The sequence below is a fragment of the Pieris napi genome, chromosome 11, assembly GCF_905475465.1.
Source record: "Pieris napi chromosome 11, ilPieNapi1.2, whole genome shotgun sequence".
NCBI classification, from domain to species: domain Eukaryota; kingdom Metazoa; phylum Arthropoda; class Insecta; order Lepidoptera; family Pieridae; genus Pieris; species Pieris napi.
The window spans coordinates 2,243,693-2,261,364 of record NC_062244.1 but is presented as its reverse complement, the minus strand read 5'-3'; the positions used below and the strand labels follow the sequence as shown (position 1 = coordinate 2,261,364).

The 17,672-nt window shown below is 35.0% G+C and overlaps 2 protein-coding genes across 6 annotated transcripts in view; one reads left to right on the top strand and one right to left on the bottom strand.

The window, feature by feature from the left end:
* The window catches only part of LOC125054014 (uncharacterized protein CG3556), a 62,397-nt gene extending 51,942 nt beyond the window's left edge, over window positions 1-10,455 (top strand). For both annotated transcript variants that reach the window (XM_047655664.1, XM_047655665.1), the window contains 8 exons: window positions 942-1,135; window positions 1,657-1,754; window positions 4,361-4,608; window positions 5,907-6,067; window positions 6,763-6,979; window positions 7,222-7,369; window positions 7,827-8,038; window positions 8,874-10,455. In XM_047655664.1, coding sequence (XP_047511620.1) covers window positions 942-1,135; window positions 1,657-1,754; window positions 4,361-4,608; window positions 5,907-6,067; window positions 6,763-6,979; window positions 7,222-7,369; window positions 7,827-8,038; window positions 8,874-8,935 — 1,340 coding nt within the window. In that variant the 3' untranslated portion in view covers window positions 8,936-10,455. The remainder of the gene's footprint in view (window positions 1-941; window positions 1,136-1,656; window positions 1,755-4,360; window positions 4,609-5,906; window positions 6,068-6,762; window positions 6,980-7,221; window positions 7,370-7,826; window positions 8,039-8,873) is intronic.
* Window positions 10,456-14,052: 3,597 nt separating this feature from the next.
* Window positions 14,053-17,672, bottom strand: part of LOC125054032 (nucleoside diphosphate phosphatase ENTPD5) — a 33,254-nt gene continuing 29,634 nt past the window's right edge. For all 4 annotated transcript variants that reach the window (XM_047655689.1, XM_047655691.1, XM_047655690.1 and 1 more), the window contains 3 exons: window positions 16,435-16,607; window positions 14,985-15,148; window positions 14,053-14,195 (listed from right to left, as the gene is read on the bottom strand). In XM_047655689.1, the coding sequence (XP_047511645.1) occupies window positions 14,100-14,195; window positions 14,985-15,148; window positions 16,435-16,607 (433 nt within the window). In that variant the 3' untranslated portion in view covers window positions 14,053-14,099. The remainder of the gene's footprint in view (window positions 14,196-14,984; window positions 15,149-16,434; window positions 16,608-17,672) is intronic.

Here is a 17,672-nt window from a genome sequence, read left to right as displayed (position 1 = left end):
AAAGCAACTTCTTTTTGAACTTTTCAAACGCTAAAGTCCGTAAAGAGTAAGTTAGTTTTGGAAACCTCTACATTTTCTTATAAAGTTAAAGGATTCAATTTTGTTAGCAAAACTACATCTTTATATATATAATTCTTCTGTGAGTGTGTATGTCACTGAACTTCTCTCAAACGACTGGACCGATTTTGATGAAATTTTTTGTGTATGTTCAAGGGGATCTGGGAATGGTTTAGATTCACAAATCAGCCCGCCAGATGGCGCTGCAGTCGGTACTTTCATACTTTGCTTTACTAATTGCTTGAAATATCATGCAGGACAACGTCTGTCGGGTCCACTAGTTTTCTTATAAAGTTATAGGATTCAATTTTGTTAGCAATATGCGACGGGCATTTATGACGGAAAGATTTTATCAGCAAGAGAAGAACAATGGCAATAATTATAGTTTCTTTAAATAATAAAACATATGAACGCCGCCAGAACCTATTTTTTATCAGTTTAGATGTGTATATGAAACCTCTTCATAAGGAAATAATAAATATTTGAGTAATCAAAAAAAAATAGAATCTTTTACCAAAAATGGGCTCAAAGCTTGAAATCGCTGGAATATGATTTTCAGTATCCCCTACAATTTTGGTGAAACTATATTGCCCGCCTTCCACTGCGAGCGGAACGGACCCATTACGGACTCCGCTATACTCGTAACGATGATTTTCATACATTTTTATTTCCGTGGGAAACTCGGTAAACTCGCTTACCTCATATGTGACTCTTTCAACTCGCTCTCTCCGCTGCGCTCGTCTCCACTTTGGTGTATGAAAATCATCGTTACGAGTATAGCGGAGTCCGTAATGGGTCCGTTCCGCTCGCAGTGGAAGGCGGGCATATTACCTATATACCCACATTACAAAAAAATATCAAATTAAATAAAATTACCATCCCAGAAACAGATGCACCAACGACGTTAACAACCAAAGCCCCAAGCACCACCACGCTACCATCAAGCACTGTAGTCTGGGTGACGGAACCGTTGAACGAGGGACAGGCTATCCAGAAGGCTCTGCAGTACCTCCTCCAACATCGGCAACCTGATTGGGGCTGGGCCAATGACACCCACCATGTCATGCTCACTTTACAGGTATGCTTTCAAGTGTTCATTAATAATAAAAAGTGCGTGCGTACAAAGTACACATATCAGAAGTGAAACTTCTTTGGCAAACTAATTTTTAAGTCTTAAGTTCTTTAAGTCAGTCAGTCGACTCAGAGGGAAAATAAGACAATAAAAGTGTCGAAAATTAACACAAATTTAATAATGAATTTAATTTTTTAAATTCGATAATAAAAACACGTGTCCAGATTCAGCATTCTGATAAACGAGCTGGGTCTGGATATCCATAGTTGCTCCCCTTTGAAATCGATTGTTGTTTAGTTTTTATAACTTAATTGTTTTTATAATCTCTTGTATGATATGTTTGCCTACAAGTGCTTCTCACACTAAAAATTCTATGTTATTTTTCTTGTACCAATGCCAATCAGTGTGTCAAACGCAATCTTTTATAAATAAATAAACAATTATTTAACGACTAAGAAGACTGACAATTCTGATAAATCTCACGAAATGTATTAATAGAAAAATATAATAACTATCTTTAATTACAGTTGGCAAATAACACTGGAAAGGAAATAGAACAACAAGGCATGGAGATGCAGCTGTCGGCTAAGCAGATGGAAATTGAGATCTTACTTATGATGTCCAAGTCAGTATCTAACGATTTAAACAACGCATATTGATATTGTAGCGACACCTAGAACCTGCAGTTCCCAATCACTTCGATTACGTCATACCCTGAAACTGTTATTCCGGATATATAATGTTTAAAAAACTTTATTTCTCATTACAAAAAATGTACTTTTATTGACATGGGAAACTTAATTTATACGAAAGAGATACACGTCGCCATCAGCGGTGTCAATTTTAATCTACTAGGCTCATTCTGATATGTATCTTTAATGCCCTTTTGAATTGGTTAAACGCGATAATATTACGAATTTTAGACGGTAATTGATTAAATAATTGCACACCCTCATACTTAATAGACTTCTTCAAAAAATTTGTACGCGGCTTCGGCAAGAAAAGCAAACTCGCTCGACGAGTATTGCGTGTAGTGGTGTTATTGATTTTTTTAAATGATAAGCTACTATGGAGAGAGTTATTTAATTTTTTTAAAATTAAGATATAGGTGCTATAAACATATAGTGGTTTAATCTTTACGACCTCAGGATGCAAGGGATGACAGTCGTACGCTGAAGCCTACACTGCTGAGCTTTACATATATTTGCAACGTTAACGTCCAAAAACACTTACACAGTCTCTATTAGGTAACAACTTTACTAACATAAAATCTAAATAATATGGCCATAGACTAAAGAAATCAAGAAACTAACTTCTTTATTCATAAAAAATAAGCCACTCCATCTGCGCCCTGTTAATTAAAATACTATGTCACTTTTTACACAACATAAACACGATTTACAAGAAAGATTACTTTTGTTAAAGGTCTTCTATGATCTTTTTTTAATACCGCTCTCTAAGCTTTGTATCTATTTCGTGATCATTTGGTCTTTTTTCTAAAATGCAAGTATGAATAAGATGAAACGATAGTTGCTATCGGTCAAGCGCAATTCATCTCGTCTCTTAGAGATGCTGCTGACAACAGTCAAACTAAATGTCTAAGTAATTGAACCCAAATTATTTCGCGGTTACCATCACAAAACAGAACTTCTCCATCACAAAACGTTAAGTAAAAGGCAGCGTTAGCCTGAGGTCATACCGAAAGCATTTCTTTATATTTGCACTTACAAAACTATTTATCTATTACAGAAATACATACATTATCCTTTCAGACTATGCCAATACGATAATGTCAAGACAAATAAAATAAAGTATATAATATTAAACACATAACACATACCTTGCATGGTGAAGGAAAACATCGTGAGGGAAACGGTTAAGACACAAAAATCAACGGAGTCAGAAAACTGATCACCTGCTTGGTTATCAAGAACCATAAATGTTTACCACAGATAATAAATCAATTCATGACTTTAAAATATGAAAATTAATTCACACTCGGATATTCAAGTATGCGATAATGTTGATTAAAACCAGGATGGGGGATTTCCGCCTCACTGGGCAAATTAAAAATATAGGTCAGATGAGATTGCTCTTCCATTGTTTGCTTCTTGCCTCTCAACAATGCGTATTATAAGGTCCAAATTAGCCCAATTGAAAAAATTGCGAAGAGACTTCGATCTGCCATTTTGTTACTGTATTATTATTTCGCTATTATAACGGATTAAACAGCCTTGCGATTCTGTAACTAACTTTTTGAACTCGCACAGCAGTTTTCGCAGCGGCCGCGGCGGTTGCGCTCAAATCAGTCGTAAAGCAGTCATTTTACGATTTGGTATTCTGATGAAAAGTGAGTCCGGAGCTGGATATATTCGGTAGTGGGCTGATCAATTTTAAAGACAGCCTTATTAATAATAATAAAATTAAAAAAAAAAACAAAAAAGCATTGTTTAGAAAAAAAATACCAGAAAAAGTTTTTTTTGTAACATTTATGTTTACCAATATTGTCAAATATTTTAGAAAAGATAGCTTGTAACAAATACTGTAGATAAAGCAATATGTATGATGTGGTAAACTTCAATATAGAAAGAAATAAATACTCGCATGTCTTTTATTTTTTTTTATTATAATATATAGTATGTATATTGATTAGCCTAGTATATTAATATTTTTTTTTAAATTGTCGGCCTAATTGCATTGTTTTGCGAAAAGAAACCTATCTCTTATTATTATGCGTTAACACAATTCGAAAGCAAGAGACGAAAGTATATTTTGAGGGCAATAAGAATGATTATTTGATACTGCATTTTCATGATTTGGAATCGATTAAGCTACGTATAACTAAGCCAAAAACGCTTTGACTTACAGGAGTTATTTTTTATATATTTTTTTTTATTTTAAGTCTTAATTTATTTCTTCATACACTTATTATCTAATTATCCTGCCCTGCGATTCTGTAACTCACTTTTTGAACTCACACAGCGAGTAAGATAAACAATAAACTACAAGCTCCCACCTATTCAGAACGCCAAATCATAAAATGATTGCTTCACGACTGATTTGACAGTGACCGCTGATGCAAAAACCGCTGCGTGAGTTCGAAAAGTGAGTTACAGTATCGCAGGGCTGTGTTAGTAAATTTATATATTTTATAACCCTCTATAAAATCCTCTCCAGTAAAGGCCTCTTGCAAGGCTGGTGGTGATTGTATCAATATCCTACTCTTTACAGGCACCATGAATCTCCACCCCCATTGGGACGCCTTGCTGCCTACACTTTAGCTCTGGGCGCCCTTTGCAAAGACCCTCGGTCGTTCCACGGCAGGGACCTGGTATCTGCGCTCCTTCATCGTGAACCACCCCATGACCTGGAGTTTGCGTATGCCACCCTTGCTGCCTGCTCTTCCGCAGCTCATGTCCGCCGGCGCCATATTCGTCGACTACTGGATATTGCAAATGCCGCTGCTGATCACAGTTTAGGTATGTACTGTGGCTAAGATATAATGAGATGAATAATTATTTATTGATTTACAATAGCTTGTTAACGCTCGGCACACTGGGGGCCGTTCAAGTATTACGTAAGCACTATCAATAATAAAGGCCTGTATTCACTTTGATTAGTGCGAGTGCAAGTGATTAGTAATTGACATTGATTAGTGCAGGTGTGTAGTGCAAGTAGTGTCCAATTATTCTTTAGAGAGTTATTAATTATTCTTAACAGAGCCATCTGTTAAGTAAATTCAGTTGTCGATAGTTTGGCAGGCACGCTGCGAGTGAGGGGGAAGGGAGGGCGCACGCGACGTCACTACTCGCAGTTCACTCGCAAAAAAATTGAACACGCTTCTAATCACTTAACTACGCAGCTAACTAATCACCTGCACTAATCAGTCGCTGTCCACACGGCTGAGATTCAGAGATGGGCAGACGGTGCGGACGAAGCCGAGTCGCAGATTAACAAAATCGTATTCAGAAACATTAGACCAGGGTAGATAGGCCTTTAAAAAAATTAAAAAGTGAAAAAAATAATAGTAAGATGAAACCTATTGGAAAGGGGGGGAGAATATTATAAAAATAAAAGGAAAAATAATTTACGGGCGATCTGAGGTCGGGAAGGGGGAGGGGGGGGGGGGGGAGTTTTAAGGGTAAAAAACGGTTTATCTCGATTTCCGGCAAAACTAAAAGTCCTATGGAAAAAAGTCAAATGGCAAAGTTGTAGGTAATAAAAAGATCTAAAACTTTTGAATTTACACATTTTCACATAACCTCAAAATTTATGTGAAAAATTCAAAAAACCAAGTTTTTGGTTTTTAATTTTGATCTTTTACAAAATTTATTTTTTTCCCACGAAATTTTGTGAAAACTTACCTTTCTATGTCTTTAATACGCTGTCATTAATTTTATTTGAAATAATAATTTTTTCACCTTATTTTGAATTAATATCGAAAAAGCACCCTAATTTTCAATCGAAAATTCACCCGTCAAAATATCAGCTTTTTTCAAAAAGTTGGTGTGCTTTCAGTTCGTTAAAATCTCTACTTTCCTATGGTAAATATATAAATATATATATATACCATATTAAAACTTCTCAGAAAATTCAAAAAATCGTATACGGTAACGCCAGACCCGTCATCCCCTTCCCTACTTTTACGCGAAAAACTCTCCGTCACTCTGTTCAATCGCAAAGTTTATTGTCTTTTAACATTCATTATTATCTGTATTTTTAATCAAATGATTGTCTATTATAACAATATAGATAACTAATAATATTATTTTCACAGACACAATATCTATGGTAATACTGGCGCTTCGCTGCGTGGTTCAAGACCATAGACACCGTAGTCTATTGCACTTCGTCCGTCGCCCCATGGCCGGTCTAGCTCGTCAGCAACATCCCGACGGCAGCTTTGGATCACTCACCACTACAGCTCTTGCTATTCAAGTATGGTTAATGAATAAGTATTTTTGTCTATATAACTTCGACTCTCTAAGTCGAATTTAAAGCATTGTTTCAGAACTTAATAAGACAGAAATAAATGTGAAACGTAGGTATAAACAAAAATAAAAAATAAATTTGGTAAAAACCAGTGACGCACTAAGAAATAATAAATTGAAAAGATAAATCTGTTTCTATATATAATATTTGACACTATTAAGAATAGTAAAAGATATAACTAGAATACACACAACTGTAATAACAGTAGTTGAATTTAAAAAAATATATTTATTTATTTACAAAATATACACAAACCTAACAGGTGACCCTAAATCGACAAGAATGCAAAACCAATGAAAAATTTACGAACTGTAGGCACTAACAAATAGTAGAACTTATGTCGGTTCACTCAACGGACAATAAAAAATCATATTATTATATAATATAAAGTATATTTATATGATAAAACTTAAGGAATGAAACCAATTCCACAAATTTCTATTCTATCTCGACACCTTTTGCCATACCTCCAGATAACTAGTAACATTATTAGATAATTCGCGTTTTTATAAGTTACGAATATTTATAAAAACTAAAACAGTCCAAAGCTTTACTGTATTCATCTATCTCTTTCCGTCACAGCATAAACACAATTTGTCAGAAAGAGACGAAAGCATATTTTGATTTTGATGTCTTTCCAGGCCCTCGAAGACTCAGACAGCGGTCCAGGCGCTCACCAGCATTGGAGTCTACCGGCAGCGCGTAAGTGGCTTCTTGAGCGTCAGGAAGCAGACGGAGGCTGGGGAGATGTGGAGAAGACCGCTGCAGCTGTTGCAGCATTGACACCTGCGTCTTTAGCTGCTGTACGGCCACCGCACTGCAGTGATAAGCTATTGGACAGTCGTCATGAACCTTTTGGTATGTTATTTAATACTATTATCACTGAATATAACCTATCTCTAAAAACACTACTTAGTAAAGCTATGAGACGCCCATGGACACTCACATTTCCAGAAGGCTCGCAAGTGCGTTGCCGGCCTTTTATGAATTGTCACGCCCTTTTCTTGAAGCAGTGTCTTTGTTCACGTCACAATAAACAATTGTTGTACATTTAAAAATATGATAAATTAATAGTAGAGTAATTACCTCCTTAATTCCAGAGAATGGAGGAGATGGAAACTTGAAGGTGGCTTATCAGTCAGGGCACGCCGGCAACGAATCTGACGCTCGCAACGTCTCTTTTACATACACACTGTGGTTAGGCACAAATGTCACTGAAAATTACACCCTGTACATGGTTGCTCCAAGGTATGTTTCAAACAGTAGTATTACAATCTCAAGGCATTTTTTCTAGGCAACTAGGTGATCAGTCATTTGTGCCTGACACAATTGAATCTAATACCTCAAGGTTGACGTTCAAGACACGAATCAATTGCTCTTTTAATTACTGTACATGTTGCAGTGTTGGCCTAGTGGCTTCTGCGTGCGACGTGCGATCCCCGGCTGTGCACCAATGGACTTTCTTTCTATGTGCATTGTGCGCATTTAACATTTGCTCGAACGGTGAAGGAAAACATCGTGTGGAAACCGGCATACCTTAGACCCAAAATCGACGGCGTGTGTCAGGCACAGGAGGCTGATCACCTACTTGCCTATTAGATTGACAAATGATCATGAAACAGATTCATAAATCTGAGGCCCAGACCTAAAAAAGTCGTAGCTCCACTGATTTTCTTTCGTCCATATGGAAATACTATAATTTTAGGAACGTATCGTTCTACCACGTGATGCAAATGGCGGCTGAGCAAGACCCGAAGTTCAAGTTCGAGGCCAGTGAATGGCCAAATGGCCACTACGTCCACACCTTGGCTGGTCACAAGGAGGAGCCCATGGGATATCACTACTGGCTCCTCTACCGTCTCCCAGAAGTGCCTGACCCCGCCAGCCCACCTGGAAACCAGCTCGTCGCCCCCGTTGGTCAGTTTTGTTAAAAATTTTTCACTGTTTTTTTTCTTATTTATATATAGACATATATATTTTCTATAATATTCACTAACTTTTTAATTTTAATAGAATTTAGACTTAAATATACATTATACAAGGTGTTTTATTTTTTACAAAAAACATTATATTGTATGTGGCTATAAGACCAAATTTTAATTTCATTTTAAATTTTAATTCAATTTCGCGTGATTTGAAGATTACGCCCGAACCCAATAACCTATCTCAATCCATTTTACCTGATCTGAGATAATCTTAATCTAAATGTAACAAGTGTGCCAATAACCAATCCACGGATTGTAACATCTGTCGATTCAAGCTATCCATGGGAGGTCGTATCGGTGTCTGTGGATAGACATTTGTATGAAAATGACAGATTTTAACAGTTAATTATTTTAACAGATTTTAACTTACACCAGTTTTTTAAATACTTAATTAAAAATTACTGTTTGCAATGTTTTAAATATACACATGTATATTTTAATGTTATTTGTACGGTTTTATTTACTTTATTTGGTTTACATTGATTATCAAATATGAGTAAACTCGATAAAATCGACAAAGAGCATTTTATCCGTCGTCAAAAAAGGATTCTCTTCGTAGGGTTTGGTTATTGGTATGCAGATAGAAGATCAATCGAATATCACGGTCTGAATCTGAGATTGTGGATTAATTATTGGGTTCGGGCGTTTAAGTTAGATTCCGAAATATTTTTGACATACGGGAGTCATACATAAGTCTGGTCTCTTAAGTTGTCCTTAGCGTACAGTCTTACAACTTATATTGACTTACTAACTTAAATTGTTTTCAGGCGTTGACGATTTGCTGGTTGAAGACGGCGAACACTATTTATTCTGGTATAAGAAATTGTAAAAAAATAAAGTTTCCCAAATCGAAGTGATACCTTGTAGCATTAGAAAATAACGTATTACAACTCGTAATAACATTCTTCCAAACATAATATAGATATACCAAAGAATGTTAATTTTACTCAATTTACTGTAGTCATAGTTTAGTATTTTATTTACTTAATGCAATTACGAATAGAACGCAAGTATGCCGTGAAGTTAGCGTCAAGTTGGAAGTTGGCTAACTTCGCAGCTTCGTAGGTTTGAATATAACGCGTAAATCGAAAAATTTCCCTACTGAAAGAGCACACCAATTACAAAAAAATATTTTAACGCTACGGCGATGTCGTCACGCTGCACCGACTCACACGGCTAAGTCTACTAAGTCGGAATTTTCCGTGGACCTTTAATATCTCAATGATTTTTTATTTTAGGACTAAAATGAAAACATTGATTTTCAAATTACAAAACAACATGATGCAACAATATTTTAGAGCGTATATTATTGCTGTTTGTCTATTATCTGTCAGATTACAAATTATAAATACTGATGAACTAATAATTATCCAGTAATCACATACAGACAGATTTAATTTACCAATTTTCATATATTATTGTTTTATTATTTGGTCTTGGAAGGGTCGTTCACAAAAAAAAACCTAATGAAAAATGTTCCATAAAAAACTGTTATTGGTGTGATGTTAAAGGGAGCTTTATAGAAATAATAAGTGGCAAAAAGTGTAGGCTCGAACGTCAAATTACACTTGACAGCCATTGTCACATTTCACGTTTGACACCTGTCAAACTCAATGTAGAGTTGGGCAACGCAGATGCAACTTCACGGCGACATTAACAATTTCTCTAATATTTTAACTGTACATTCCATAGTGTTTAGTTGTCACTTTCTAGGACATATGGAAAACATAGACATAAGTTTAAAAACTTAGTAAACCTCTCTGATCATATCAACGTTCAATAGTTGTTAAATTGTTACATGTTGTTACTCGTAGGGATATGTTTTTCACTTTGAAATAGCATGTAGAACACATAATATTTAAACAAATTAGTTGCCCCTAAACCTACCTATTGCAAAACTTTATTCTATCGTTTTAGTTCAAAACTGCGTAATAAACAATACGCACAAATACACTTGAATCTCTGCTAATATAAAAGCACCCCTACACTGTCAAATATATGCCAATTTTAATAATTAGTACAGAATTTAATACCAAAGAGAATTTTGCCATACAATAATTCGAAAGAAAGCAAAAAACAGATGTTTGTAAACTTTAAATATTATGATGACTCGTCACATTACGTGTCTTGCTTTATAGTGAACGTATAGAAACGCTGATAGACTAATTTATCATTATTTAGCAATCCAGAATATTCATTTATAATAAATTATTGTAATCTTTGCTTCTATAAGTTAATTTTAAGTCCTAATTTTATAATCATTTTAGGAGACTGAATCCCTTCATGTTAACATTAGTGTAACATTTTTATTGTACCTTTTAAATGATTCTTAATAAATTATTAAACTTATACGTGTCTTATTTAATTTACCCCTCCTAATGTGTCCCTGAGTTAATTAAGTTTATACAGTTCACATTAATTTTGAATTTCGAACAACCGCTATCGCTGTTTGGAGGTACCAAGTACCCCGACGAAGAAGGTTTGATTTGACAAGGAAAACAGTTTATTTGTTATGTAGGGTGAAATCGCCTTTGCAAGGTTTCTTGTATATAGATACATATTTAGACGACTCATTGGTCTAGTGGTTAGTACTTCTGACTGCGAATCCATGGGTCCCGGGTTCGATCCCCGGCTGAGACGAACAGCGATGTGATGAGCATTTGGTGTTGTGCTTAGGTCTTGGGTGTTTAAATATGTATTTATATGTCTATCTATCTATACTATGTATGTATATCCGTTGCCTAGTACCCATACCACAAGCTTCACCAGCTTAGCATGGGACTAGGTCAATTGGTGTGAATTGTTTTAAAAAGAAATATATATATATATATTTACAGCGAGCGTTCATAAGTATCGAAATAAGCACAAAACTTTAGTAGGTACAAATAATTTTATTGACAATGACAGAGGTCTCGCGAGTGCGTTGCCGGCCTTTTAATAATCGATACACTAAGTGTGTCAAATTGGTCTGAAAATTCTTCAGTGGGTAGCTGGTTCCACGTAGTGGTGGTGCGTGGCAAAAACTGCCTCAAATATCGCTCAGTTGTGGAACAATGGACGTCGAGGTGATATGGGTAGGTAATATTTCGTATTCTGCCTCGACGTGCGATGATGAAACTCAGCTGCAGGTTTTCATCCGAACAACTCATCTAATAAAATAAAAAATATTCAAAAGATTGCGTAACCGTGAAGGTTCTTGTTGGGAATTAATTAAAACCTGTTCTTTAAACACTTTATCACTCATTACAATGAGGCCTCATTATCATGACTCCAAATAAGAAGAGTCGCTTTACAGCTACTACAATTTCTAAGTCAGCAGTGCTGCCAATATCGAGAGGAATCGGAATCCTTTAAAAGCGTGTAAAAAGATTCATCTTCTGACTTTTAAAAATTTTTTTTTCATATTATTTTTAATTTTAGAATTTTCGTATTTAATGAAAAAATATTATTAAATAAACAGTCATCATTTTGTAGAAACAAACTCGGAATGTTATATTACGTGTACAAAATAATTACGAATATTTTTATCTCACTAGGTCCTAGCTAGACAAAAGGGTATCAAATAAAAGCCAATATAAATATTATAAATCCAACATTTATTAAATTTTTGTACATTTGTATTTAACATACCCGTTACAAAATCGCGAAGTGCACAAAGCTTGACAACGTGTCAAAAAATTTTAAATCACATAAAAATTATTTATAAATATAATTATTCCATTTCATATATTAAAGGGCTTATCAAAACTGTTCAGCAAAAACATTTAAATTTAGAATTATATTAATTTCTGTTTAAACTTCCCATCCTTTGGCAAGTTTTACGTGTGATTACGCAAATACGCACAATCATTTACTAAAATCAAAGTAAATGATTGTTCCGTTCTAAAACCTAGTACTGTAAAGACAATTTTGGGTTGTTTGGTTTCGTAGTGAACAGCGGCTGTATACACCGTTTTTATATATTTCTTTTGAAAGTTTCGTTCGAACACGCTCAGTAAATCGTAGAACGAAAAATTCACAGACCATTATTGCATGCTACAATGTCAATAAAATAACTGGGTAAAAATGTCTTTTATTTCAAAATCTTATTGGTAAATATTTATCATAAAACAAATTTCAGTACTCTTGAATCATCCAATACGACTCGTAATAGCTACAAATTATAACTTTACGCTGTAATTGTTTAGCTGTCAAAAAATCTAGGGAATGCTTGAAAGCGGGCTTTGTCTTATGGCGCGTCTAAACGGGTCATGATTTGCTGCAATTGATGGCTGCACTGTTGGCAACTAATTGTCCGGCCATTAGAAAAATATTTTAATGCAGCTGATGGCCGAACAATCTATGGCTGGGCAATGTGTTGCAATATGTCTGCAATAGTATAACCCATCATGCAGACTCCTAAACGGGCCACACAAACCGGCAACAATGGCTGACGAAATCACACTTGTCGCAGCAGCTTATATAGTTTTAAAAAAGAAACAGAAAAAGAAGAGATTGTGGATTCGACCTTACTTAAATAGGCGTGAAACTGTAGACAATTTGAGTCTAGAAATAAGTCTTGATAATAAATTATTCAAGAACTAGAATGTCAAAAGTAGTCATTTTTACGTAGTAATCTAACGTCAAATACAGCTGATCGCAAAACACAGAATAAAGCAACAGGCACACTTCACTCAAAGCAAACGTCATGTCGCGTAGAAAAGGATACACTATACCATAACAAAGAGAGTGACTGAAACAACACGAGAACTGGCTGTGCAATATTGCAGTTGAATTCGATAGCCTAGCGATCGTCCGGCCACCCATCGGGGCAACATCGGCCATATGTGGCTATACAAAACATGTTTGGCTATATGGCCGGGACATTACTGCAATATTGCATAGTGTGTCTGCTATTGTTTGCAATGTTGCCGGCCACAGTGTTGCAGCCATCAATTGCAGCAAAACATGGCCCGTTTAGACGCGCCATTAATTCAATTCTTCATTGACACGAATATTAAATAAATAAAAAAAAGTATTCAGTGTATTACGTCAAAGTAAACAAAAACATAAAATATGATATACATTTTTATTGAAGTCAAAGCTTAAAATCTTCAAGTAAAAAATGAAGATCTCTGGAGAATTTAAAGACAAATCTAAGGAAAATTCAAGGACGCGCTAAGTACGACTCTCGTAATATCGTTTTTGACAGATGGAAGTCAAACTTAGCGCTGTCTCGAAGCTTACCAAAAATCCGTAAAACATTATATGCTTAAATAACATTATACGCCCCTTTGAACTCAACTCAAAACGTTTAATAATCTATTGCGGGTGTATAATTGTCAAAAATTCACACAACCATTTAAAAAAAATTGTATATTGCATATAAAAATTCATGTATTTAAACCAAAAGGCCGCTTGCATTACTTAAAGTAGGGTGCAAATTGTGGAAGTCTTACCTAAATGTACCAAGAACTCAAAAATACGTAGACTGGTTACCATGGTTACCATTTGACATGAGAAAATTTCCTAATAATCATAATCAATTAAGGCGATTCAGCACACTTGTCTAAATCTGTCAAATAACCTGTCAATGTCATAATAAACTACAGTCTGTTATTCTATAGTTTATGATGACTCTTAAGTCTTAGGGTGAGATCTATAGTGCGCACTTGGACTTTGCTCAGACTTTACTTACGAAAAACACTAAGGTTAAACTATGATTTAGTATATTTATAGACATTTTAACGGTGAGATTAAGCTAAGCTCAAGCTAAGACAGAAATTGATATTTCATGCAATACCTTCTTTATTATCCTTTAAAAAAGTAAAGAATGGTTATAGTTAAGTCTGAGCAAAGTCTAAGTGCGCTCTATAGATCTCACCCTTAGAGTCATAGACTATTTTTTGGAACACGACATCGATCTATAGTCATGTCATATTAATAATTATAAATATAAAATAATTATTTTGTCAAATTAAAACTTGGTACATTTAATATAAATTAGATATTCACTAAGCGGCCGGGGCCGTTGTTATTTTGTTCATAGCCGTCGTGTACGCCAGCCCCAAAGCCCACGACACTTCGTGACCGTTCACTTTCTTAAACAGCTGAAAATTTACAAATTAATTAATAATATAACAAAAAATATTAATGTCTATTTTACATTATTCGTTTATACACGATTGGAAACATAGTTTATTAACTACATATTTAAAACATATTCTTGGCCTGTAATTAGGAAGTAGTATTCTAAAAATGAAAAAAAAAATTGATTTCGATGCCGGAGTTTTTGAGTTGAATCGTTTTATATAAAACAAAAGACAAAAATACATAAAATTATCCTTTTTTTAATCCTAAGTATTCTACGCATTAGAGCAAGTGGTAAATAGCTACTTGCCCCGATATGACATATTTTTATCCAATTGTTAGTTAGTTAGTTTATTTATTAATTTGGGAAACAAAACAGATACATCTATTCAATAAAAAAAGTTAAAAAATAAAACATAAAATAAACACATTGGATGTATCCACAAAATGTTTCACTGATAAAAAATATGATACAGAGCAAACCAAAACAAAACATGACAACACAAAATTTATAAATCTGGAGAACGAAAAACATTCTAGTATCTATAATATAGAATAAAGATACAAGGATTAGGTCATTAATAGTTGTTTTAAATGTAACTAAAGCAGAACACATCCTGTGAAGAGGAACCCAATGTTGTTTCTGGGAGTCGGAAGGTTAAAGGTTAACGATATAAGCGAAGAAGTTAAAAATCGGATACTTAACTAACTAGCAACTACTTAGTCAATATATGAAAAAGATATCTGAAATTGGATACAAAAACAGCTTTGGATTTAGAATTTTTCGTAATGAATGTACAAAAACTCACCGAAATAGGTTCTTCATCGCGTATCTTATAGGCATCGTGCAATAAGGCAACCATATACACCAGGTCGATGCAGGCCCATGGCTGTTCCACGTTGGACGCGGAACACGCCCGTCTCGCCGCCGAACGGTACGCAGTCACTGACACTTGCCCACCCGCCATTACGTCTACGTGAAATATTTATTTTATTTATTTATTCACAAAAATAATAATCAAGATTGGTTAAAAAAACATTTTTGAAAGTTTAGTCAGGCTTCACAGATTAGCAAAACAGTTTTCTCTGTTATCATACCAAAAACAATAGAAACCAGACGTGAAGTTTGACAAGAACAATGGTTTTGTTACGTCAAATTGGATAGTCCGCGATCCGGCTTAGTCAAGACCGTCTAACAATTGCAAAGCCTGATTCTTTATAAAACTGGGCAGACTGGCAGGTAATATTCAGTAACGAGACGTAAGTCAGAAAACGATTTTGACATACGGGAGTCTCGTTTCATTAAGCTTGACGTTTGTCTACGTATAACATGGTTTGTAATAGGGACTGGTGCGACGCCATCTTCTCTAGAGAAGCGTTTTATTTCCTTATCGATTAAAAAGAGTGGCGAACTGGTAGTAAATATAAATTTACAATTCATTTTTTTGACGTTTATAAGTGTACTTGTTTACCTATATGAATAAAGATATTTTGAGTTTATCTTTAAGTTCCATTTCAGCCGTGCGATTCTGTTACTCACTTTTCGAACTCACACAGCGGTTTTCAAAGCGGCGGTCGCGCTCAAATCAGTCGTAAAGCAGTCATTTTATGACTTGGCATTCTGATAAACAATAAACTACAAGCGCCCTCCTAATCAGAGTGCCAAATCATAAAATGACTGCTTCACGACTGATTTGAGCGCGACCGCCGCTTTGAAAACCGCTGTGTGAGTTCGAAAAGTGAGTTACAGAATCGCAAGGCAGATGTTGTTAGTATTTACTTATAGCTAAATTTTAGTAGTAATGTGTTCTTGGTTCTTGGAAGGTTCTTGAAATTGTGAAAGTTTTATTTGAATTAAACATAACAATTTGTACAAGTTCATTCAGTGAGAAAAATTATTTGATTTAATCTTTTCAAAAAGCGCATTGATGGGTGATATATTATAATTTTTATTTATTTTTTACTTTATCCAGTTTTTTTATATTAATTCAATCTACCACTATAGTCTGTCTCACTGTAACGCGTACCGGCTGCAGCGGCCGAGCTTACGCTACGTCACCGATTACACTAGACCGATGTGAGACGAGTATACGTTCTGTCCCGCTCTAATGCGTATTAGCCGCACCTATATTACGTCATTGTGTGTTAGGTTTTTATTTTCGTTACGAAATTTCTTGCTTCGGTAGCCGCTCTCAAAGCCCTCAATGGAATGCAATAGCTTCAAAATTAAAACCAATATTATTTCTAGAAAAATCTCACCTATGAGTCCAGCATCAGCGGCCACGTCATAGAAATAGCTCATGGCCGCGACGCTTCCACTTGGAGCCCGACGCGGGACCCAGTCGAGTGTCCGCTCCACGTATCGTGTCACAGCCGCGTGACATCGCTTGTACACAGCTTCGCGCTTCATGCCTTCGGGCCGGGGGGCGCCGCTATGACATATTTTCATATCAATAACAGCACAAATACAGGATATATAAAAAAAAAATGGGTGCTTGTACTAGGTGTACACACGTAAGAAGTGAAACTTCTTTATGACCATATTTTTCGAAAAATTATCTACTATATGCAACTTTACAGAAATTGGTTAAATAAAGTTAAATTAGATAAAGTTTAACAAAAGGCTTTTATTATCATAGACATGAATACAAATACAATTATTTCATTTTAACTTATTACTGTACTACTATGTAGTTAAAGATAAAGTTTAACAAAAGGCTTTTATTATCATAGACATGAATACAAATACAATTATTTCATTTTAACTTATTACTGTACTACTATGTAGTACTAAGATTATTACAGAATTTCATTAATTGTAATAGAATTATTAGTTTGTATTACTATCATTGTTATCGTTATTATATATTTTTGTTACTAATGGCTTCGAATCTCTTCGGATCAACCGTGGTAGGGACAAGAAAAAGATGGTGCGTAACCGAAAAATGTGACAAATGTGTGTAAAATTTTTTCCAACGCCGATAAAGAAGTTTGACTTCAAAAAGCAACATGGCGCGTAACCTGCTACAAAATTTCTCCCATACGTCGATAAAGAAGTTTCACTTCAAAAGATGGCGCGTAACGGAAAAATGTGACGCGTAACGAAAAAATGTTACACTAAATTTTTTTCCAACCCCGATAAAGAAGTTTCACTTCAAAAATATCCTAAAGTGTCCTTGGGAGCGTTCAGGTATTACGTCACGCAATTTTTGGAGTGTATTGGCCCCTCTCCCCCATGTAACGGGCCGTAACGTTTTTCTGTGCCCAATAGTAAAACGTTTCGTGACCCTCCAGTGACTCTTTACACTTAAAAGCTACCATTATGTGGTGTAAAGTACTGCAAAGTCAAAAATAATATTAACAATAACGGCACGGCTTAAAGAAAACACTTTTTTACGGGATTGAAGTTATGTATTATTATTAATTTACAATTATTTTATTTCCTTAAACTAGAAGGTCCCAAGCTCGACTCCCAAGAATACTTTAAAAAATTAAAC